Source organism: Hippocampus zosterae, chromosome 2, assembly GCF_025434085.1.
Source record: "Hippocampus zosterae strain Florida chromosome 2, ASM2543408v3, whole genome shotgun sequence".
Lineage (NCBI taxonomy): Eukaryota > Metazoa > Chordata > Actinopteri > Syngnathiformes > Syngnathidae > Hippocampus > Hippocampus zosterae.
In genome coordinates this window covers 13,406,890-13,432,426 of record NC_067452.1, presented here as the reverse complement: position 1 = coordinate 13,432,426, position 25,537 = coordinate 13,406,890, and the positions used below count along the sequence as shown (strand labels likewise).

At 44.3% G+C, this 25,537-nt stretch overlaps 1 protein-coding gene across 2 annotated transcripts; it reads left to right on the top strand.

Moving 5' to 3' along the window:
- Positions 1–123: 123 nt before the first annotated feature.
- si:dkey-70p6.1 (uncharacterized protein LOC570575 homolog) lies at positions 124–24,001 on the top strand. Of its 2 annotated transcripts, none has more exons than XM_052058122.1 (7): positions 124–1,137; positions 4,742–4,980; positions 6,301–6,358; positions 7,622–7,700; positions 8,861–9,207; positions 16,583–16,720; positions 18,882–24,001. In XM_052058122.1, exons 2-7 carry the CDS (start codon positions 4,847–4,849, stop codon positions 19,419–19,421), a joined length of 1,296 nt encoding a protein of 431 aa, XP_051914082.1. In that variant the 5' UTR covers positions 124–1,137; positions 4,742–4,846; the 3' UTR covers positions 19,422–24,001. The 2 variants fall into 2 exon arrangements, with proteins under 2 accessions (XP_051914082.1, XP_051914081.1); XM_052058121.1 differs by having other exon boundaries at positions 125–1,137; positions 8,744–9,207.
- Positions 24,002–25,537: the final 1,536 nt, after the last annotated feature.

Sequence of the window (25,537 nt, the reverse complement as noted above, 5' to 3'; positions counted from 1 at the left end):
TTTATCATAATAGCACTACTAAAATCTAAAAACAGTGAACATTTTTATCTCCAAACATAACTTTATGTCAAAAACATTTTGCGGGTTTTCTAGGAGGAGAACCTTATAAACTGTTCTTATATATACCCAACTTTATTCTGGTAGTATGTGAATTACCTATAGAGAGTTACACTGTAGGAATATTATGTATGAAATTGAACTTAAAAATATGACTTGAAAACAACCAACTTATTTTCTGTTATATTTGTTCTTGTAGTTTGAATATTGTCTTAAAAAGGTGCAACTTTTTATTGAAAATGTACAACCTTTGACAAAAAATTACAACTGTGCCCTGAATAGAACCAGTTTTGATCTAAAAAATATAGACGACTGTGCTTTTTCATCTCTAAAATTGAGTATTTTCTCAAACAACTTTTTTTTCTTGAATATATCCAATTTAATGATCGTAATATTATGCTTTCTTTTCGAAATGTACTTTATTCTCACAATATAAATTTAATGCAAATAAATATTTCCTTACAATGTACCCTTAAATTTTGAAAATGTAAAGAGAATCACTTGTGTCTCAAAAAATAGATGACAGAATACTGTACTGTACTATCAGATTGTCGTGGATAGATGGGAGAGGCGCACTTCCAGGATTTGTCGCTAGATGCCGCAAGAAGGGAACGGCACGCACGATCGGGGAGTCTCCTGCAAGCTGTGCTTGCTGTGTCACATGGAACCTCGGTAGCCGAGAGGACGCGACGCGAGGGGAGATGATGGCGGGGACTTGAGGGACGTTGAAGGCGAACGCGCGTGGAAATTCGATTGCTTTTCCCAGGCGACCCTCGCCCACCCCAAGCCCCACTTACCTTACCTAGACATTATTACCACCTGGCGGGGAAGGAAAAGGCGCGCTGTTACTGGGGCTCAGCGGGCAGCACCAAAAACAAGGAGAAGGGGGAAAAAGGGATGCCAGATGTAATGCGGTGCATTGGTGCTGCGTGAAGCCTCCACGGTGACGGAGGAACCGATAGAAGCGCGCTGCGCCGCATGCACGTTGATCGATTATGCTGGTTGGGAGGCGGTCGCTGGTCCGACGAGCTGAACCCAAAGAACGGGCTCATGGTGCCCCTCTCCAAACGTCGGAGCTGAGTAAGTAGACGTGATGTTTTAGCGCAATGCCTGAAGGGGTTGCGTCTGCGTGTGTGCGTGCGTGTGTGTGTGTGGAGTGGGGGGCGTCAATTGTGCTTATCATCGAATTCCATAAAAGATTATTAATGTGGACATGTTGCGCGTTTTCTTTTGTGCTCATGTGTTCGCCTGTCCACGCTAGTCACGCGTTTAAGACGCGGACACGTGTGCAGAAACCCCTTCCTCCCCTATGCTGCATTGCCCCCCTCCCCCCCAAAAAAATAAAAAATAATAATGTGTGTGGGGTGATGGGGGGGGGGGCGACAACGCCGATATCTCCGATGTCAAAAGATAATCAAGGTTTCTGTTTGCAACCATAACGTACCTCCTCAGCGAGAGCTGCTGGGTTTGAGGGGAGGCGGGGATCTTTCAGTTGTTCTGCTGACCTCAGGGACATCCTCTCCCTTGATGTGAGCGTAAAGCGGGGACGTGAGGACATGCATCATTCTGTTGCCATTCCGCTCTCTGACTGCTTTGTAACCTGTTGTCAGCCGCTCGCTTCATTTAGCACTTTGAGCCAAACGGCAGCCAGTGACGGATGCCCGCTGTGGCTACCAAAAACAAAGCGCATCCAGTTGAGCGCGTGCACACTAAAAAGGGGATGAAAAGGAAGGAACGAACGGGAGGCTATCTATCAGGGACTCATGCTTTCACAGCTTCGATCACTCTCTCTTTCTCTCTCTATATGTGTGCGTGTGTGTGCGTGTGCGTGTGTGCGCGCGCGCGTGTGTGTGTGTGCGTGTGTGTGTGTGTGTGTGCGTGTGTGTGTATCACAACAGATATTTAACGGAGATGGTTGTTAGACGCGGCGGCATGTAGAGAAGGGTGAGCTTCCCCCCTTCCTCTTCAAGTTTCTTCCTCACGGGGCGCACGGGTAATCGTTGTTGCAAGCCAACATTTGACCTAATTCACATTCTCACACAATAGCATCCCCCAACACACACACACACACACACACACACGTGCGCACGTGCAGTTATATGTGTCACACAGACGCTGAGGTTTTCGCTCCGCCATGTAAACTCCCAGGTGGTTTATCAAAAACCTGAGCAGATTGGCAGAGTGGCCGCTGGCTGGTTGGCTGCAGGCAGATCGTGTTATTAATAATGGACACGCAAATAAATGCAGGACACGTTCCTCGAAAAATAAAAAGCCTCCGGTATTGAATGTCTGTTGAATGCCCCCACCCCCAAGTCTATTTTTGTCAGGATTACATCCTAATTCTCTGTTGACTGTGTGGCCCTTGTCAGGTGCTGACGAGCAGAAAAGAAGCCGAATTTCGAGCGTGAAATGAAATTGAATGACATGAAATCCAATTCAATAGGTGACTTGCACCTGGACACATTAGGTTTGCCACAAGGCAATATTTTTAGAAGTGATTATTCTGTCAATTATTCCAAAGAAAAATCGGATACGAGTGAATTTCGCATTTGCGTTTGCTGTATTGCAAAATCTTTTTGAACATGATGATGCTTTATGATGTGACTATTGTTTATTTGGTCATTTTTAATGATTTAATCAAAACTGTGTAATATCACACAGGTCAATTAAGGGTTAGTCAAACGGGTGCGAACAACCATTCTTTTTTTTGTCATAGATTCAACTTATGACTATTTTTTCAAAAAATTGACTGATTCAGTTTTGCTATGTATCGGTCAGAAAACTTGCCAAAATGTTTCAAAATAAAATCAGACGGAAGGGCGGCCTGGTAGTCCAATGGTTAGCACATCGACTTCACAGTGCAGAGGTACCGATATATTATATACTATAACCGAGGTATTCGATTTCAGCTCCGGCTTCCCTGTGTGGAGTTTGCATGTTCTCCCCGGGCCTGTGTGGGTTTTCTACGGGTACCGGTACTCTGCTTTCCTCCCACATTCCAAAACTATGCATGGCAGGCTGATTGAACACACTAAATTATCCCGAGGTGTGAGTGTGAGCGTGCATGGTTGTTCGTCTCTGTGTGCCCTGCAATTGGCTGGCAACCAGTTCAGGGTGTCCCCCGCCTACTGCCCGAAGACAGCCGGGATAGGCTGCAGCACCCCCCGCGGCCCTCGTTGAGGATAAGCAGATCAGTGATTCAGTGGTTCAGAAAATGGGTGGATGGAAAATCAGATGGTTTCAAATATTGATTCAACAAAAACAAATTGATTCTACTTTCATGGAGGATGACAGAAATGGGAGAATATTTACTGGTGATAGATTAGTTTTCGATGCATTCAATTTCATTACATGTAGAGGTACAGCAATTAATCGATGAATCAACAAGTCATAGATTATTCAAATCAAACAGCAACTACTTTAATAATCAATTAATTGTGTTCAGATTTAATTAACTTAAAATTCTAGCTTCTTAACAGCAAACATTCTCCAATTTCTGCAGTCCTCCATGAAATTATTGAATAAAAATAAGATGTATGCAAACATCCCTGCGATGGGCTGAGAACCAGTTTGGGGTGTCCCCTGTCTACAGCCTGAAGACAGCTGAGATAGGCTCTGGCATGCCCCGTGACCCTGTTCAGGATAAGCGAATTCGAAAATGGATGGATGGATGTTTTCAAACAGCTTTTATTTTGAAAAACACTGCGAAATAGTGTTTCCTCTTTTCTCACAAACCACTGACTGAAAAAAAAACACTTAAATTTATTCAAGAAATGATCATTATTTGCAGCCGTAGAGTGAATAATCTATAAATGACATAAAATGAATGTGTATCAGGTTGTTGGATTAAATGGTGGAATAATTACTCAAAATATTTGATAACTGTAGCCTTAAATTGAACGTTATAACATCATCTCTACATGATTAATCAATGATCAAAACTGTTCTTTAAATGGTTGGCTTGTGCGGAATCATTGAACGTACAGAACACCTGAGACTCGCTGGTGAGACGTTCGATGCGTGTTGAATGTGTTCGATGTTGCTCATGAATGACGCTGTGGTCTGGAGAGAGGCGGCCGCCGTGTTTCTTTGCGTGTCTCGTGCAATTGGTTGGCTCCCGGGCCTGAGATTACACTGCAGTGCTGAGGTGTCACTCTGGCTCAGCACCGCAGGCAGGGGCAGACGGGGGAGGGGGGGGGGGGGGGTTGCGGTGTGGGGCGGTTCTCATGAATGGGCGGGGAGCAGCGGACGTGGCCAGGGAAGGAAGGCCTCTTGTCGTCATGTGCGTTGGAGCATCTTCAAACACTTCAAACTCCTACACTCGACATCCTCGTCCTCCCCAGCTCTCCTTCCTTTCCCTGCACAAGACACGTTCCCCTTTCTTCTTGCACGTTATTTCATTCCCTCGACTCTGCCGCCTCCTCTCCTCACTTCACAAAGATATTATGACAGCCGGGCTGCTGCGAGGGCTCCTTCGGTGACCGGCGCCTGGTTGTGACTTTGCAGCCAAAACAACTGCACGTCACATTTGTTTGCTTGCATGACCACAACTAGAAATGCGACCAATATTGTGGTGACTCAACTTGTAAGTGATCCCCATGATAAAGAGGAGTTAACTACATTGACAGCTTTCCAAAGAGGTGTGTTGTTAAACGAAGAAGCATACTGTGCCTTGTGACCACAGATCCCAGAGAGAGCGTGGCCCTTGCCTGTGCGCATGAGCGTGAGGGCGAGAGTGTGAGTGTGAGTGTGAGCGTGCGTGAGAGAAAGTGAGCGCCAGCGCTCCCACATGGCCTCCATGCAGGACGGGCTGAACTTCACGACTCCTCCCTACGGCAAGGTCCTGCTGCTGGGCGCCATCGCCGCTGCCTCAGCCTTCATCGTCACCATCCTCATTGTGGTGCTCTGCGTGGGCTGCCAGAGGTATGATTACGCATGAGGAAGACAAGTGGTGGGGGACTGTCACATACGAGTTGGAAATGTGGGACTTCGCAGGCATTGTCGACTACTGATTAGCAGGAGCTAGGGTACTGCCCCATAACACACGGTCAACCTCATATTACTTTCCTTGATTCACATTTATAGGCATAAAGAAAGAGCTCCTGTGGTTTTTGTCATATTTGGGATAGTTCATGTCAGGAGTTTTGGATCATCTGGCTCCTTCACATTTGATTGTAAAAAGGATGATACAGGCGAATACTTCTTCAAGCAAGTGTGAGGCAAAACAGGCACCATTGTTGTTTATCTTTGCTCTGGCGCAGGCGTGGTCGGCACGCTTCATATTTGTTCAGTCTGCACAGTCATAAAACTTGGGCGGAAGGGTCCAAGCTGACCTTTGCAAACAGGGGCAGATTACGATCGCAGGCAGGCACACAGATGTGGAAAGTATGAATTGGCCTTTTTGTCCAGTCTTGAACAAACAAAGGATGGCATTTGTTAATTGTCCGGAGATGGCCATTTTGAAATCGTTAGAGCGAAGCTCCCGAAGCTCAAGAAAACGTGGGCGGTGCAAAGGCGAGGGGTTGTGCGGCCAAGAGTGATACCACGACTCCACAACAAAAAAATTGGCACCTGTTCAGTCGTGCCTTCCGTCTCTGATTGATTAGTGCTACAAGATGAAGCCAGAGAGGGATGATTTGGTTTCGTTTTTTTCTTCACCGATCATTTCACCCACTTTTGTCAGGTTTGATTGATTTTTTTTCATCCGTGATTTCAACAGTTCTTGAGGATCTCAAGTGAGCTGTAAATCTCTTGTGTGTGAATTGTTCATGTAATTAAGAATTGAATTGAATTGAATTCTTGGTTTGATTACCGACTCCCTCCAAGAGCTTACCAAAAAAATGAACTGGTAATCGTACAGGTTATACTGACTGTGATAACAAACATGAGATGATTTTTTTTTTAATTTAATGGCAAACTCCCCTTTAACACCAGTTGGGTCATATGATTCAAGGCCCCCCAACTTTGACAATATGTTTGGCTATTGTGTACTCTGATGCAAGGTCAGGGTCAGTTCATATACAGTCCACTTGGAAGAGGTCCCGATACACAATTACTCATACACATGCAACATAGCCCTTCACTTACTGTTACGCAAATGTTTCTTGCCATTTTTTATGCTAACTGCAAACATGCACAACAGAAATTACCCCCCAAAAATTTGTATGAAGAAAAACTCAGTCAAAAGATTGTGACACACGTTCTGTATAAACGCATGTGACCAAACACTTCTATTTACCGCAGGAAAGGAAAGACACACAATGCGCCCAGTGAAGGTGGGAAACATCGTCTCATGGACATGGTAGGCATCCTGCTTTGGATAAAGCAACTCCAGAGACCTATTCAGAATGACTTAAAGCCTTTATCTCGCTGAGCGACAAACAATTGCAACTGTTTTCAAAGGCCGTGAATGTTGTGTTCACCTCAGAGTTCGTCAGCGTCTGTTCAAGTTCAGAAATGCTCGCCAAACATTCGGCAGACGTTTGCCTTTTTTTTTTTTTCTTTTTGGAGCATGCTCAAAGTTTCCTTGCGACAAGAAAATAAAACTGTTGGCAAACGTTTGATGACCATTTAGCAAATATTTGCAACCTTGAATGAGCCCTGACAAACTCTGACAAGAACGCAATTGCTGCCTTTGCAAATACTCACAATTGTTCGGCGTTCAGTAGACCAGGGGCTGAACACACACTTCCAGGTGGCAAAAGCTCAAACAATCACAGATAGCGCCACTAGTAAACAAGAATAGGTATGGGCAACTAGTGGCCCACGGGCAGCGACCATACGTCGAGTGGCCCTTTGATCACAATTCCAAAATTCCTGAATTCCAAAAATCTGCAACTCAATGGCCAAGCTTGCCATTACAGTCTTGCAATCTTCTCTGTATTTACAACAAACATTCCATTTATCCGGTGGTCGACTGGTTAGCGCACCGGTGTCGCAGTGCACAGGTGCAGAGTTCGATTTCAACTCTGGCCTTCTGGAGTTTCCATGTTCTCCCCGTGCCAGCGTAGGTTTTCTCTGGGTACTCTGGTTTCCTCTCACATTAAAATCATGCATAGCAGGTTAATGGAACGCTCTAAATTTTCCCTCGGTGTGAGTATGAGCATGGATAGTTGTTCGTCGATGTGTGCCCTGCGATTGGCTGGCAACCGGTTCAGGGTGTCCCCCGCCGACTGCTCAAAGACAGCTGCGATAGGCTCCATGCCCACGACCCTCGTTGAGGATAAGCAGATCGGAAAATGGATGGATGGATTCCATTTATCCTGCTCACACTGCTGGATTAATTTTACATATATTTTTTTTCTTTTGTGAATGAACAAAATGCCTGAATCATTTGGGGTACTTATGATGGCGCTACCCCGAACACGGGTTTTTGTCATCATTTTCAGTTCAAGTTAGCTGTAGTCAATCACTTATTGCCACCTCGAAGTAGTCTGGCTCCTATTGTTTACAAACATTATGGAAAGGTCTATTCCCAGGAGAAACATATCATTCACGTCTTTCATCTTAATGAGTCTTTAACAGGCCCTCGTGTGTGCATGTGTGTGCATATGTGCGTCATCAGGGTATACTCAGGCAGTCAAAGCTGCGGTCCATCAGTAAATCAGACACAGAGATGAACAAGATCAACTGCAATGGCAAAAGTAAGTACATCTTTGACACACTGACCTTGTTCTTGCATCTGAGCCAAGTGGTCATCTGGTGACGAATTTCTGATGGCCTCCAAAGGGAATTTGGGGTTGCGTTGTTCCCTGTAGAAGTTTTCCATGAATAAAAGAAGCCAAAACGTGTAGCAAATCCAGTTTGACTAATGTTAATTTTCAGAAAGAACCGGAATTTGTAGTGCTCTGAGAGCAGTAGTACTGTACATATCACCACTTGCACAATCTAACGAGATCCAACACAAGGCCTTTATTAAATATTCTGCCTTGACGAAGACAATGATGTACTTTGAGCTTTTTCTAATATTTGATATGAGATACCATTGCGCAATTGTTACAGACCAAGAAGTATTTCATGTATTATCAAAGATAGTTACTTCTTCCCGGATTGTGTGACCACGAGAAATAAATTCATGCTGCCATTTCATTTGTGTACAATTAATAATTTGGCACCGTTATGTCCGTGCTTTACCTACCTGTTATATGCTAAGTTATCAAGGTAGGCTAAATTCCCTGCTATGTGAGCATGCCACGGTGAGCTTCATGATCCCTAAGTTTTAGTGATCTGCTCGTGGGCACATACATTTTTACCAATTGACCCTCATTAAAAGTTTGACACGTTATACACAGTAGCTCCTCTTCGATGCAATAGATAGGGTCAAGGTGGGGTATGCAATAAAACTAATGAAGTACCTTGGAATCTCATATAGTTACTTTTCAAATCATGCAATCAATAGCTTGACTAAAGAACTAAAGGATATTTAAAGGAGTAATGAGGTTATTTTTATGACTAATAGGAGTACATTTCCAAGTACTTTAATGGCTAATCTGATTACTTATCTAATCAACAGGAACGATCCTCCCTCTATCCCACAAGAATAGACTTGTTAGATTTATTACAGGCTGCCGGCTACAGTTTGGACACCCCTGCTTTATGGTGATTAGTACTAGCATGAGTCCGGCGGAAGCGTCCAAAACCATTAAGGACCTTTGCGCCGGTCTAACTCTGATCCTTCGCTCTCAAGGCAGGCAGCTTCCCCAGATTCCCTCTGGGACTGGAGAGGACGGAGAGCACACTTACTCTGAAGTGGGCCGAAGCTCCTCCGCCACGCGAACTGACGACGCGCTCTATGCCATGGTAGGCAGGGCCGGGCAGACAGATACTCCGGCCCCTCCGGCCGTCCCCGCCAACACTCCGGCACCGCCTGATCCAGACGGGGACGTGGAAGGGGGCCTGCCTGAACCCGAAGCCCAGGTCGTGTCCACTTCTCACCCCCAAGAGACGGCGGAGTATGCCTGCGTCAGGAAGCTGAGGAAGGTGGACAAAGCGCCCCAGAAGAGGGACAGCGGGACGGACACGGGGGATCCGCCGGTGCCGCCTCCGCGACATCCCCCACCTTCTCACCCCGCCCCTCCGCCGCCACATCCTCACAGCACAAAGCTACCCCGCAGAAATGTGGATGCCTTTAACGTGCCCTCATTCCCCAAGGTTAGTAACTTGTGTTAATGTCGCTCTGCGTTTCTGCCACTGTGTCAGAGAAAATGTAAATTATTGCAGCATTTGTGCTGGGATCGGTGTGTGAGTGTGTGTGTGTGTTTTCTGGCTTACTGCCAAAGTTTGAAGCTGCCAGCATGACAATCAACCAACTCAAAGTTGGGTCTCAAGTGACGTAGTTGTAGACAGAGAGAGCACCATCCATGACAAGGGGGAAGAAATTAAAATGTGATGATATGGATAGAATACAACATTCAATAGACTGTTTTGTGGCCACAAAATATATGTAGGCATGGGCACGAAATTCCTATTTGTGGCTCTCATCTTTTCAATTGTTAAAGCCTTGCATTTCCTATCTTAGCACTTTTTGCACACTTAGACTAGTTAGAACCAGTTAAGACCAAAAAATTGGTTCATATAGTCCCATTGGTTAGGCTCGGTCATCCTCATGTGTGGGCGTGGTTTAGACAATATATGAATAGAGGATTATTATGGACACTTGATTATAGCTTCTTCAGCACGTGTGTGGCTGGCACGGTTCCATGGCCGTGTGTCAATCTTCCTGGCATCATTGAATAGTGTAAAAAGTGGGAAACTACAGTCACAGTCTTCTTGTCACGTGAGGACACGAGTGGAGACCAGCTTCAGGAGAGAGATATGAAAAGTGGGGTGGACTTGGGAGGTAGGCTGGGAGCTTAAGACAGATGGCAGAAGGGTTACTGACCCTCTCAATTTCAAAAATCCCAATGAACCTGGGGGCTAGCTTAGGGGAACAAGTCTGGAGGGGAAAGTCACGGGCAGAGAGCCAAACCATTTGCCCCGGGCGAAAGTCCGGGGCAGGAGACCGATGACCTATCGGCCGGTTGACGGTTGCGCTGGGCTGTGTGGAACACGGCAACCCTGGCATGTCTCCAGACAGCACCACAACAACGGAGATGGGCTTGGACAGAGTGAAGAACAACCTTCTTGCTCCCGGGAAGGGAAGGGTGGGGCCTAATACCAGGCCGTGGATGAGGAAGTGAGGGAATTGTGGGAATACTTTACCTAAGGAAGGTATAGCCTCCAGGAGGCTGAATAGCAGGTCAAGAAACGCCCAAGGGCTACTCAGGATCCTGTTGGCTTTCTCTGACTGTCCATTGGTCTTGCGGTGATAAACTGAAGACAGGCTGGAGGATGCCCCCAGAGCTTTACAAAAAACTTGCCATACATGGGATGTGAACTGGGGACCCCAGTCAGAAACAATGTTACATGGGATGCCATGAAGCTTGAAGACGTGGTTTTACAAGAATGTTCAGAGACTCAAGGGCTCAGGGAAGTCTGGGTAATGGAATGAAACGAACCATCTTGGAGAATCGGTCAATCCCCCCAGAATGACAAGCGAACTTAGAGGACCGGCGCTTGGCAGATTGCAGATACGTGAGGGTTTTCTGATCTGTTCGTACCAGAAAGGGTTTAGTTAGTTCCTCCCAGGCAATGTCTCCACTTCTGGAGGGCAGCCACCATAGCCAACAATTCACAGTTGCTGATATCTTAGTTTTTCTCTGCAGGGAGACAATTTGCGTGAAAAGAATGCACACGTATATACCTGAGGGGCAGAGGTGAAAAGTCTTTTGAGGTTTCAAAGGCAACGTCAGCTTTGGGGCTCCATGCGAATTGAGAGACTGTCAAGGTGAGTTTGGTGAGGGGTGCGGTGACCTCGCTGTAATTACGGATGAACCTGCTGTAGAACTTTGAAAACCCCAGTAACTGCTGGAGCTGAATGCGTGAAGAAGAGACTTGCCAATTAGCCATTCCTCAATCTTAACAGGATCTGGCCCAAGGTGACGCTGAGCAAGGATATAGCCAAGAAAACTAATAAGGGGAACACCGAACGCGCATTTTTTTGCTCTGACAAAGACTTTGTTTTCTAGAAGGCGCTGCAAAACTAATCAAACATGCTGGACATGTTCTTCTGGCGTTCCAAAGGAAATCAAAATGCCATCAAGATAAACACTAACTGATTAAGCATATCTTGGAGAACATCATTAATGAATGGTTGAAACACAGTTGGAGCATTAGTGAGACTAAAAGGCATCACCAAATATTCAAAGTGGCCAAGGGCCGTCTTAAAGGCCCTTTCACTCTTCCACCCTTCCACTCATCTCCCTCACGGATACGCACCAAATGGTAAGTGTTGCGAAGCTCTAAAAAGAGAAATCCAAACCCAAGAGGAGAGGAGGAGGGACGGGTAATGCCGTCGGCAAAAGAGTCACTGATATACTAACCAATGCCTCCCTCTCGATGCATGACAGGTTGTAAACTCCACTACAAGGTAGGGGGCGGGGGAATCGATGACACAGTCATAGGGTCTGTGAAGGGGAACGGAACATGCCCGAGACTTACTGAATACCTGGCCCAAGTTGTTCTATGCGGGGGAAAGATGGGGAGGAGAAACAGGAGAAGGAGGTGATGTGGAGATGCAGAACACATACAATGAGCATGACAGAAAGTGCTCCAACTACTTATGGATGAAGACACCCAGTTGAGCGGCGGATTATGAAGTTTTAACCAGGGTAGTCAAAGAGCAATCGGGGAAGAAGGAGAAGAAATTACCAAAAATCTGATGTGCTCCTGATGGTTACCCAAAATAGTGAAAGAGAGAAACAGTCTGGTGTGTAACAGTCTCTAGTGGGCTTCCATCAATGGCACTGACTGGTCGGGGTGAGTCGAAAAGGGACACAGAGATTTTAGTATTAGCAATAAACAATTAATATCAATAAAATTGTCATCTGCCCCAGAATCTACCATCACTTGAAGGGAGACTGGGTTGATGTGGGAGGAGACAGTGGCAGGCAAGTTAATCTGGTGCAAACATTCACTAGAGGTCTTAGTGTCATTCACCCTAAGGCTGCATGCATTCTGTGGTCCATAGAGGGCTCTGAGGTAGAAGTGAGCACTGATTGATGAAGTGCCCAGACCTTGCACAACAGGTGCAAAGACACTGCCCAACCCGCCGGGCGCATTCCTCCAGGAAGAGGCCGGTTCTGCCGAGTTGCATGGGTTCTTCCCTGGCGGCGAGTAGGCGTCGCGGGGCTTCTGAAAGGCTGGGCGATCAGACTAGCATTCAAGATTAGAGGATAAAGAACCAGCAAAATTTCGGATGAACTTTACAGGATAGGTATACTGCGTGCACCAAATAGTAATATGTTAAAATAGGGACAACCTACACACAAAATGATAACTTGTCGTGGTCATGTAGCAGCTCTGCACATTAAATAGTAATTTGGGGCTACAAAATACATTTAATGTATGCACAACATACTAATTTGTGGCCTTGAAATATGTATAACGTGTGCATGAAATACTAATTTTGGGCCATAAATGAGAATTTTCCTCTGTCATACCTTAGGCTCATTAGCTGTTATTTGCACCGGCATATCGTGGGGCAGTCAACACTTACATAAAGCTATGAATTCTCAATTTGTCAGTGGTAGGTCTGGGCTCACCCTTAAACTCAGTTGAAGTCAACATGAAGGAAAGGTCAAGGTCAAGGTCATCTTTATTGTCAAATATGCTTTATGTATGACATGCAACATAGATTAAATTTCTTCCTCTCAATCCTCAATGCAAATATAAGATAAGATAAGATATCCTTTATTTGTCCCACACTGGGGAAATTTACAGCCTCCAGCAGCAAGAATGTAGGTAGAAAGAAGAAAGAAGAAAAAAACAAAAACAAACACCGTTCATGCAAACATGCTGTGCATTAAACACACACAGCTAAGAAAAGATAGCAGCTACACTGTATAAAAAAGACATAATATGTCATCTGAACAGTATAAACAGTATAGACGATATAAACAATACAAACAGCATAAACAATGGCACTTGTGGCTATCGTGGGTAAAGTGAGGTAGTGCATTGTGCAATCCGCAATACGCACAATGCATGTGATACTTCTTAAATGAGAGACTGAGATATTTGTATATTGGGGAGGAGCTAAGTTTAGCCTGAATTGTTAGCGTGACACCTGCGTGTCAATGTGCACTTGTCCAGGTGCATTTTCCAAACCAATTGTAAGACATAATTTTAAGCCTATGTATGTACCGGTAAGTGTTTTGGGTTTGTACTTTGTGTGTCAGTTACATCCTGCCTGTTCACCCCAATAGTGGCAACTTAGTGCAGTGGCATTTCATGATCTCTTTAATGTTGATATTAAGAAATGTGCTATACAAAATGTATTTATTTTTATTGATTTATTTAATGTGCATTCCATGTTGAAAGAAGTACCACTAACTGAACCTATTCTGGCCTGTCGTGGCAACATTTTAGAAGGAATGTTTTTGAATGGGTTGGGTACTCCTCTGTGATTACTGTTTTATAATCTTTCCATTCTGGTTCAAAGAACTACTAAAAGCCATAAAATGAGATTCATGTCCATGATGAGTGCATGTACTCTCGTGACTATGTGTGAATAGTCGAGTCATGACCACAGCAGAAGTGCACGCAGACTGAATGCTTTGAATCACAATTCGACACCATGCACTCGCCTCGTAGTCACAGTGGGAGACATTTGTTGGTCATATGAGGTCACAGAGTTCAAACCATGAGCCGCGACCCCGAGTTAGCCTGACAGAATTACACGTGTGCACCGTCTGCTGGCTGAGCTGCACACGTTTCTTGCGGATGATGCAAGATGCTGAAAGTGAGTCGGCCAGACTCCAAAGCACAATGAGTGAAAGTCACTCATCAGTGACCTTTATGGTCCATTTGGGGGTTTTTTTTGGTCCAAATGTACAGACATTACATGACAAAAACATATAATTATGCCCACATTTGATATGACATGCTCCCAAAATTCTAACCTGAGGTCATAAAATGCTCAAATGTGGGCTGAATATCATTCTCATAACAAATTGGACATCTGGGTAGGCAAATGTAGTGCCCCTTTGCTCGAACCTGCAATATTTGATCACATCTTTCTGGTTGTACCTCTGCTGGTAAAGCAACTTAACTCACCACCGTCTATATAAATGCCTCTCATTAATAATGATTCCTTCTAAGGTCAGGTTTGTCAGAATGTCTTTGTAGCTTATCACGTCAAATTCAATCAAACTAGTACTGGAATTTGTTTAACGTTCACACCGGCCTCTACGGCAATCACTAGAGAAGGTGGATTCCATTCTCTTACCCTGCTGTCCAGTACAGAGGCCTAGCTACTTCACAGTGGTAGGTAACACAGTCCAAGTACTTTATTACAATGACAAGCCTTCTTAACATTTAACAGTGAGACTACAGTTTTGCAGAGTCAAAAAGAACACTTCTGATATGCGTGACTACAAAGTACATTCTTCCTATCTACAATCAGCATTTCATAAATCTGTGAGCTATTTACCCCAAGGTCAAATGATGTCACCTTTGCGATTCATGTCAAAGGGTTTAGCCATACACGTTCTTATTTTTAGCTAGTTTTGCATTTTGGGCTAGTGATGGCAGCATTCGCAAAGGTATGGAAAGATGTTTTGACAGCATCAAAGTAGAGCCAATAGCTAGCTACCCATCTCTTTCACAACATGCAACAGGAATGTTTTTTCTTCTCGGTGCGAGCGGTGTATAAATATTTTGCACGAAATTATATTTGAGACTCTGTAGTATCAGAACTTTTACTTGCAACACTGTCTTTTTCTGACGAATGAGTGTCTGTATTTCCACTTAAGGGAAACCCCACAAAGATCCTGTCCTCAGTTACTTGTGGAAACGCTCACCTATTCATTCATTCATTCATTCATTCATCTTCCGAGCCGCTTGATCCTCACTCGGGTCGCGGGGGGTGCTGGAGCCTATCCCAGCCGTCTTCGGGCAGTAGGCGGGGGACACCCTGAATTGGTTGCCAGCCAATCGCAGAGCACACAGACGAACAACCATCCACGCTCACACTCGGACCCAGGGACAATTTGGAGTGATCCATGAACCTGTCATGCAAGTTTTTGGAATGTGGGAGGAAACCGGAGCACCCGGAGAAAACCCACGCAGGCCCTGGGAGAACATGTAAACTCCACACAGGGGGACCGGAGCTGGAATCGAACCCGGTACCTCTGCATTGTGATGCATAAATCCAAAGGTTTTATTGATTTATTTATTTGACAGAGTTTGAGAACCAACAGCATTGGTTCTCAAACTTTTTGCACAAAGCACTACTTCCAAAAAATACATTAAAAAACCACCATCATGGCCAACATTAAAATATGTGTAGTAGTATAGTTGGCCAAGCTGTTTATCAAAAATGTGGCAGAGGTCTCAACATATTGCAATTGGCTGGCAACCAGTTTAGGGTGTCCCCCGCATACTGCCGGAAGCCAGCTGGGATAGGCTCCAGCACGTCCACGACCCTTGTGAGGATCAAGCGGTTCGGAAAATGGATGGATGGATGACTGACTGACAACGGACAGGTGGAGCGGTCTTCATTTCTGAGAGGAGCAATGATGATGGACCAGCAAACTTCTGTAAATTGCATAAGCGGACTCGAAATATAAACACTGTGTGTGTATAAGAGAGAGCGAGAGAGAGAGAGAGGGGGGGGGGGCGGTAGTCCAGTGGTTAGCACGTCGGCTTCACAGTGCAGAGGTACCGGGTTCGACTCCAGCTCCGGCCTCCCTGTGTGGAGTTGAATGTTCTCCCTGGGCCCGTGTGGGTTTTCTCCGGGTGCTCCGGTTTCCTCCCACATTCCAAAAACATGCGTGGCAGGCTGATTGGACGCTCTAAATTGTCCATAGGTGTGAGTGTGGGCGTGGATGGTTGTTCGTCTCTGTGTGCCCTGCGATTGGCTGGCAACCGGCTCAGGGTGTCCCCCGCCTACTGCCCGAAGACGGCTGGGATAGGCTCTAGCACCCCCCGCGACCCTAGTGAGGATCAAGCGGTTCGTAAAATGGATGGATGGATATATATATATACATATAGATATATATACACACGCACACGTGCAAACAGTGGTGTGAAAAAGTGTTTGTCCGCCTTCTATTTTTTTTTTTTGCATGTTTGCCACATTTAAATGTTTCAGATCATCAAACAAATTGAAATAGTAGTCAAAGATAACACAAGTAAACACTTTAGTGTGTGGAGGACAACAGGCAGGATATGACTCTTGAGGAACTGGAGATGCCAAACCCCGCTCTAGTATTTCGTGAGCATTTTACTTAATGCGGCCACAATTTAAACATTTTTGTCCCTTAAGTCACGAATGGTCCCGAACCTCTGCGCCTTTCAACTGCAAAATACTGTATTAGTCCAGTGGTGAAGTACATGGACATGCGTGAATTCGAAATAACTGAGCTTCCGATGTGATGTGAGCCCCCGGCTGTAACCCAAATAAAACAGGTTGCTCTGCTGACAGGAAGTGATGTTTATGGGAAATGGAGAGCAGTACATCTGGAAGCCTCCCGAGGAAGAAGATGTCCTCATACTCCACAATAAGGCCCTGGCCCCGCTCGGGGCACACACCATGGAGAACATCCAACCTTCTGCTGCAGTGGTGAGTGAAGAACACGCCGGCCCCCCCAACAACTAACATTGGCTTTATTGTAAGGTTGTACCATACAGAAAAATCTAAGAACACATGTGCCAATTTGACATTCGCCAACTATTAGGTGTTCAACATACGAAAACAAATCATATATGGATTGATTATGTATCATCATTGTTTTGAAAAACTGTTACATCACAGCTTTGTGTTAACGGTGATGTAGCTTTTTCGTCTATCGAGTATCACTTTTAACACTTAGGTCCTTCGAAATAAAAAAACCCTAAGTTACGCGTTTTACAATTTTGGAAATGATATATGTTGTGTTATACAAACATTCTTTTTTTTTTTTTTCAAACACTCAAAATGTTCAAAGGCATCTGTGCTATCCATACATATATAGTTTTTATTAGTTCTTTGGGATTTTTTATTCTTTATTTTTTGCAAAAGGAAAAAAAAAATTGTGTCTGGAGGTCCCAACCAAGCCCTACTAACAATCCCGACCGGACGTGTTCATGTAAAATGCATTGGTTTGAAGCCTCCTGCAAAAAGGCAAACTCATTTGCGATCCTCTGGTGCCACCTAAAAGTTGCACAATTGGAATGACCTCAACCCAACAATGTGGCATGCATACGTCTGTCCAAGCGAAAACAAAGCGATTGACGTAAAAATCGTGTGAAATGCATGTTTACACATTAGGTTTACGATGCACTCAAAAATATGAATTATAATGGGTCTCTATGGTGCAGAATATGTAAATTGTGAAGATTACGGACTCAAAACCTTTTTTATTATTGCTGCAATGCCTGAGAATTATTAGCTGGTGACGTCATGAAATTTCGGCCATTTTAGACCCCCCCCATACGTTTCAGCTCTCTTGTGTTTTTCCGAATGCCTTTGCCTTTGATTCAAAGACATGATTTTGCATTTATCGCAAACGGTGCACTACGAGGGTTAAATACCTGGTACACAGTCGATGTATGGGCTGATTCCTTCCTGGTTTGTCTCTAGGAGGAATAGATTCAGTAATTTCACTCAATGATCAACACACACAATAAGCAACTGGAGCCACGAATGTGTTGAATGGAAAAGCGCATGATGTATATTTACAATCATTGAAAAACATTTACAATCCCTGCCTATCTAAAGCCAGCTTGCTCACAAGACGCTTGGGCCCCAAAATAATAAATGAAATAATTGTTTCTTCCAATGAAAAATAAATTGTTCTCAGTGTTGGTATATCCATGTCAAGTTCGTGCTGGAGCCACGGTACACCCTGAACTGGTTGCCAGCCAATCGCAGGGCACACATCGACGAACAACCATCTGTGCTCACACTCACACCTAGGGACAATTTAGACTACTGTTCCATTAACCTGCTTTGCATGTTAAATTGCAGTTGTCCCAGGTCATATTTGTGTCACAGACTAGACTTTAATCATTGCACATGCTCATGCTTTAGCATGGTTGCACTACATTCGCTGCTTGGCTTTTTCCACACAGATCAGTTTACTGCAGTCGCACGCACCACCAATTGGTTAAAAGCAGACCCAGCCACCAGCACACTTTTAATCAATTTAAGGGACAAACAGTAAGAAAACAAACATGGAATCAGCACTTTTTATTTTTTTTTTTTAATCGAACTGTCAATGGCATCAACTCAAGATGAGGAACAACACTGTGGCAACGGGGGTGGCCAGTTAACAGCAAGCCAACTCCACACTCTCATTGGGTGACACCCACGTCACTCGCCGGACTAAGCCCCGCCTTTTAAATCCATTCACACTCAAAAGCCACAGGCTCTACAGTAAAATGTGAGGATGCTGACCCCACATGGACAAAAATAATACTTGCACTTTACATGCGCATGTTTTGGGGTTTAAAACGGCAAACCATTTTTTATCCAACTACACGAATAACCAGTGGGATCAATGACAGAATTCTAGATTTTACAAATATTTGAGGGCTGCAGTAGTAAACTTTAATATCTTTATTCACAGGTCTATTATATTGTTTGGTTCTGGGTATATGCATCAACATTAAGCTGAATGACGATTGCAATTAGAGCCAGAAGTTGTTCAGACAGATGATTCGGCATTTACGTATTTGAGTTGGAGCAGAAATGTGTGATTGTAAATTGAAACTACTAAAAGTGTGTCATCTCCAATTTCCAGGTGGCTGAGATGTACTCCAAGGTGTGTAAGCCAGCCAAGAAGAAACGAGCCGTACCTGGATCTCCGCCGTCCAATCCCGGCTTCAGGACCTTGGGTCGCCCCGACCGGGACCGAGAGCGTGACGGGGGATTTAGCGTAGTGGTCAAGCCCCAGACGTGGGCCCCCCAGGAGGGCAAAGTGCCCGCAGGCTCCCTGGACGAGCACTGCTACGAGTCCTTCGGGACAGAGGAATGCGAGCCGGCCTACGAGAACCTGGAAGGCGGAGGCGGTTGGAGACGAGAGCGAGCTCCCAACACGTGCGCCACCTTGCGGCCCAGGAGGAAGAAGCCACAGCAGCCTTTGCAACAGCAGCAACCGCCTCCTCCGCCGCCTACGCAGCACAACCCCAAGTTACAGCACCTGCCCGCCAAAGCCCTGCTGCTTCCCGGGGAGAGCCTGTACGAGAGCATCGGCGACCTTAAGCAGGGCTCCGCCGCTTCCAGCACCACCACCATCTTCACCTTCAACGATGGCATGGAGATGTACGTCACGGGGCTCTGAGGAGGAGGCTGCCGCGGTGGAGCCATTGCGACACGCCACCGCCGTCGCCAGTCTTTCCCAACCTTCACTCAGCCAAGGCATAGATTTGACATTGGGGGCTCTATTTTCATAGATGGTACAGATCGTGTGTTTTTTAGTGCGTAGCATTTCAAGTGAAAGAGAGGAGCTCCTTTGATTGGCCACCATCTATCAGGTATGCCAGCCTGCACTTGTTTTCTCAACCAACGTACCACCATTAACACTTGGTCTCACCGTCGAGCAGGATTTATACCTTTCATGAAACTCGAGCCCTAGAAAAAGTCTTAACACAAAACAACATGCCCCAAAAATTATTACACTGCTCACAAAAAGTTGGGGATACCGTAGTCAGCTTTTGGAAAAGTCACGATCAGCACCAGCCATGAATTTTGTGTAGCAAATATCCTCATTAGGCTCCGAGGTGAGCTGGAGCTTTTGTCCTACCTGACTTGTGGGGGAGGCACAGTACATCCCTGTGTGGTTGCTTGTCAATTACAAGGCACATAGACAAACACACATTCACATGTATGGACTATTTAGAGTACTGTTTTTTTACCTTGTTGGAGACCCTGAACCCAGTAAATTGCAGACTTGCATTTACCAAAACTTTCATAATAGGAAAAATAAAAAGAGTTGGGTTTTTTTCTTTTCTTTTCAAATTCGTAATTTAAGCACGGTTGACACAAACATTTTCCAGAGTCACGATTCTTTGCTTTCTTTTTTTGGACCCTGTGCCCCCTTGATTTGTGAAATCCGCAGATTTTTTCAGTACTTTTTCCAGATCTGCTACAGTGGTGTTTTGAGATACTAATTGAAGTGCTGAAAATTTCTGGAGTTGGAAACATGCATTCCAAAGTTTAGAGAAGGTCAAGTTAGGTTCACCTCAAAAAGTTATCGTGCATTGTAGGTTAATCCTGAAATTTCACCAATATCCCAAACTTTTTGTGATTATCGTGTAGTGAATTAATGATGATGTCATCTCAATTTACTCACTAATCTGGTTCTGATTAGGTGAACGTAAAGCCAATATTGTGTTGCAGGAATTGCAACAGATTATTCGTACCTTCTACATGTCACTATATGTGGCTGGCATAGAGAGTGGCTAAAAAAACACATTATTTGTGGTGTATTAAGATTTTCAGAGCGATGAAATGCAATTGAATCACTAATGTGCCGTGGCAAAGAGGTTGAGAATCACTGGCCAACACCACAAGTAATGACGGCTGAGCCCCTCCCGTGCTCTATCCCTCTCTTGGACAAACACACAAACACACACACACATGCTGTTTACATTATGTCATGCCTTTCCTGGGCTCCAGCGGCCTTAAAGTACTACGGTTTATATGTTACGACCAAGTCTTAGTCCAATCCGGAAAGCTTCGAAGGAATCCAAAGGTTGTGAGCACAAAAGCATTGCAGAGCAATCAGTAGGTACCAGTAGCACTAGTTCATCCATAGACGACAAGTGTGCAAAGCACAAGGAAGAAAGCAAGCAAGCTAAATTCTTCCTCATTTCTAGCGGGTAATATTCCTTGATCGGAAGAAGAAAGGAGAAAAAAAAGCACAGCCTTGAGAAATATTTGGTAGCACTTTTGAGTGGGCCTTCCCTTCAACTTGGTCATGATTTTATTCAGGATGCGGCTTCAATTATTCTAAGGAGTGAGTTACTTGTCGAAATACTGGAAAGCTCAGGGACTAAGTGAAACAATTAGGAGAGTATTCTAACTTCCCGGGGAACCAAACCCGAGATGTCAAAACTTGCTGTTATATTCCCAACATGCATATCTTTTTTAGCAGTTGCTGTTTACATAAATCAACAAAGTATTTATCAAAAAGAATGTTTAAAACATTGCATCCACTCGTTTATGATGGCTCTCATTATTAAGTCATGAGATTGGAAATTCGCCAGAATATGACATGTTTGCCTTTTCCTGTACGTTTTATTTCATAAGAAAAAGACAATGACAAGCTGCATTTTCGATTCCATGATATGTACTACAAAACCTACACCAGTATCATCCCCAGTGAGGTTCATGGCTGGCGATGCACCGGCATTTGTCAGATTTACAACTTTATTGTGCCACATCCATACTGAGGGAGTCAGTTACTACAGAATGGAGGCAGAATCCTGTATGCCTCACCTCACACTTTTTCTCTTGTCTTACACCACTGACAAAACGACATAAATTATGTAACAACATTTGTTAAAATACATGAGTAACTGCCTGACTATACAAACTCATCTGGCATGTCGTAAGTCTGTGGCTGCTACATGATTTTGAATGATTACTTTGATCACTCTCACAATCTTTTAGCTCTCGCAGTTCAATATCTCACTGTGCGTCAACGGCATTTCCGATCTGAACCTGAAAATGATTCCCCCCAACATGGCACCAGTCCTTGGTTATGAGTTTCTCTATCTATGCTAACGAAATATCTACCAGAGTACGTTTTTACAATTACTGGCACAAACAAATATTCTTGTTTAAAGGATTTTGGGGTGTAGTTCACGCCAGCCAGTTGGTGGGTTGAGCCGAGAGACCGCGGAGTGATCAGCTTGCTACTACCATGTCATTCAATTACAGTGTCGTTAATTAGTGATTTCTTAGCTTACTAAATTAGCAAGTGAACATGAATGCAGGGTGGTGTTGTGTTGATGTTGGCGAGCAAAAGAAAATGATGGCAATATAAAGCATGGTAGCAACGTCTATGATGCGAGAACAGCAAGCATTATGGATAAAGGGTTGCTACGGGTAACGATCTGATCTTGACTGAATACATGCAGATTTTTATACAAGATCGGTGTGCAAAAAATTCAAGGACGTCCACTCCGATGTTTGGGATCTTGGAGCCCAAACAGGTCCAGGGCACTCTAACCAATGAGGGGAATTCTTACCTTAGGCCGAAATATCAGACTACCAGACAAAGTTGGTCCCTCACAATGACAGACTACTGCCATCAAATCCCGATGTGTCTCGCGATATCATTGTATCCCGTCTTTTACAATAATTGCGTTAATCCTGCCCAATCATGCTGTCAGGGCAGGCGGGATCGTAACATGTGTCAATGCTAGCGTATATAATAACCATTCCACAGCGGCAAGAAAAACAACCATGTTGACAAAGGCAATTTAGAGACGTGAGACGCTATTGCAGACAGTGACCGGAGGTGGCTTGCTGAATATTTGCCAACTCTGTATGGCTTTCTTAGAAAATAAAGGTGCATCATAAGCCGTAAATGTATACATGTCACATTCTCACGAATTCACACTGTCATGAGAGCGAACAGACCAAAAAATGGCATAGTTCGAAAGGAAGTAGAAGCGACGGTTGAAATGAAGATTGAATGAAGATATGCATATTTAAAATAGAACAAAAAAGTTTTGACATTGTGTATTAAGTTGCCCTTTAAAAACAAATGCCACTTTTCTTTGCATTCCTTAAGTCAAGTCAACAGTATTTATAGAGCACTTTCAAACAGCCATCGCTGCATACAAAGTGCTGTACATTTTCATTTCAGACCTGATTCTTCACTGCATCATGTCTGGCGTGACATGAATTGAACACTGTCTCCAATGCTGTCTGTAAATGAACTGTTTTACTTTGCTAAGCCTGTCCTGCACTTTGCCTGCTTCGAGTTGCATGCTGAAAAAAAGCAGGGGGAATTAAAAAAAATCAAAACACTGTTGAATTGTACCTATATTAATGTTTTTTAATTGTTGTTGGTTGTTTCTTTTTCCAGTGTGTTGCTTTATTTTATCACTGTAGAACAAAAGGCCAGTTTCGAGTCCTCCTGCAATGCAAAGAGGACTGTCACTGAACTGCTCGAGTCTTTAAAGGTGGACACGGCGCGCTAGCTGGACTCATTCACCTCATCGACATCATCCCGTCCCCTCCTTGTGCTCATGTAGCGTCGTCTTGGGTTTTTGCCACAGCTGCCATCTTGCTGCTGTGTTCAATTTGTATCTGGTCACTCCTCCATCGATGAATATCCGCTCTCCTATATGTGTTCAAATGTTTCAGGAATAAGGCGGAGGCGGGGGGGGGGGGGGGGCGATATACATGTGACGACATTCTGGACAATGATTCCATTTGACCAAATATCCCCAGCAAACCGTGTGATTATACTGTATGTTGATGCGATGTGTATGTACATTACAAAAGAGAAAGAATAATAAATATATCATCAGTGTCAAGAAATCTATCTTTTTCTATGATGTTTAATTGTGTTATGGAATGAGTAATCTTGTGACACAAACAGCTGCAATGTAAAACAAAAAAAAGAGAATCCTGTGTGTTGCTTGTTTTTTCTTGAACCCGTGAAAGTCGGGCATCGCCCATCCACCCCAACGGATGGACGGACGGCCCCGCCCATTTCAGTCAGTCAGTGTGGCGGCAGCTCATGTTTTGTGTTTGCTCTTCAGACTACAGGGTCTTGTACTCCAGCAGCGTGTGACTCAAGTGCTAAGTGCAAAAGATTGTAATGTTTTATATCAAGATTACTATTCATGAAATGTCAGTCAAGTTTATACTTTTGTAATAAAGTGGCGCTTTAAAAACAGAGGCTTTATCTCATAGTCTCGCTTATTACAAAAAACAAAACAAACAAAAAAAGGACAGGAGCGAGAAGCTAAAGGAGTTCAATTTTAAGTTTGGATCCAAAACGTTATATGTCGACAGTGCTTTCGATTAAAAATCCACAAATAAAGAGGAGTGCTTCTCAAACCTATGGGACCACCTGAATATAATACTTTGGCCAAGGGGTTCATCAAAACAAACCAGAGGATCTGTCCCTGAAGTGTATACAGTATTTGTTGTAACATTAAACCATTTGAACATTAACACTGCACTTGAAGACAGAAAAATGGCGGGGCGGGGGGGGGGGGGGGGGTTAACTACAATAATTATTAGATTCCAATGTTTTAAATCTTAACGTTAAATAAAAATTGTGCCGAAATAAATGTTTGAACCTTTTCTTCAAACGCAAATATATTGAACATAAATACAACTGAGTGTTGTTTTTCTTTTGCACGCGTTTGAAGAGCTGCGCGTGCTCGTGCGCAAGTGGAAATGGAAAAGGGGGAACTACTCGGAAGGGCGGCGGGGGCGAAAATAGGTCACCCCTTAAAACAAAAAGATTGCCGGCGACATAGCAACAGTCTGTTGAATTTTCATTGGCAGACTTGTCTCCATGGCAACAGGTTAACCTTGAGGCAGGAGTCACGTGGTCGAGTGAGTCGACTGGCGCTGTCTTGGAAGACGCGGCGTGCGTGCATCGTGTGACATCCGCGGAGCGAGTCATAACAAACGTGGATGTGTGGGGGTGGGGGTCCACATGTCCTGACCAGTGTATGACGTGATGAGCGCATGAACGAGAGTGCTGAGGTCACAATAACTCAGTCATCACGAGGCGCGAACGTTTGTCGGTGTATGGCGTGGGGTGGGGGGATTGACACTTCTGCTTTTCTTTTGTTTTGTAAACCCTCAAATGACGTTTGTTTGATTTTTGTACACCCTTCCGCAGGTAAGTCAACGTGACAGATGTATGTGGAAATAAGCGTTTGTGAACAAGGTGCGCGACGTTAATCGCTTCCTGTTACTGTATTGAGAACTAAATACAATCACCACTGACCCCTGCAGGATGTTAAGTGTATGACAACCCTTAATGGTCAAGTTTAACATTCTTCTGTTTATCCCAAGGTGGCCAAAGTAGTCATGATGTAAGTGTGTGTTTAAATGTACAGTGTATATATATATATATATATATATATATATATATATATATATATATATATATATATATATATATATATATATATATATATATATATATATATATATATATAGCGACATCGGGATGTCATTCGGGCTTGAGAAATGTAGTCGGATGGTGACTCAGAGAGGAAAGGTAGTCCGCACTGAAGGGGTCTCGCTCCCAGAAGGAACAATAGCAGACATTGAGGACAGCTACAAGTACCTTGGTATACCACAAGCCAAAGGCAACCTCGAACTGGCAACAAGGAAAGCGGCTACGGCCAAATACCTCCAGCGAGTGAGGCAAGTCCTAAGAAGCCAGCTCAATGGCAAGAATAAGACCCG

Coding starts and splice junctions, on each gene's coding strand:
- si:dkey-70p6.1 (XM_052058121.1), top strand. CDS start 4,847: ATGGCCTCCATGCAGGACGGGCTGAACTTCACGACTCCTCCCTACGGC. Junction 6,359..7,621: donor AACATCGTCTCATGGACATG/GTAGGCATCCTG, acceptor GTGCGTCATCAG/GGTATACTCAGGCAGTCAAA. Junction 16,721..18,881: donor TCCAACCTTCTGCTGCAGTG/GTGAGTGAAGAA, acceptor TCCAATTTCCAG/GTGGCTGAGATGTACTCCAA.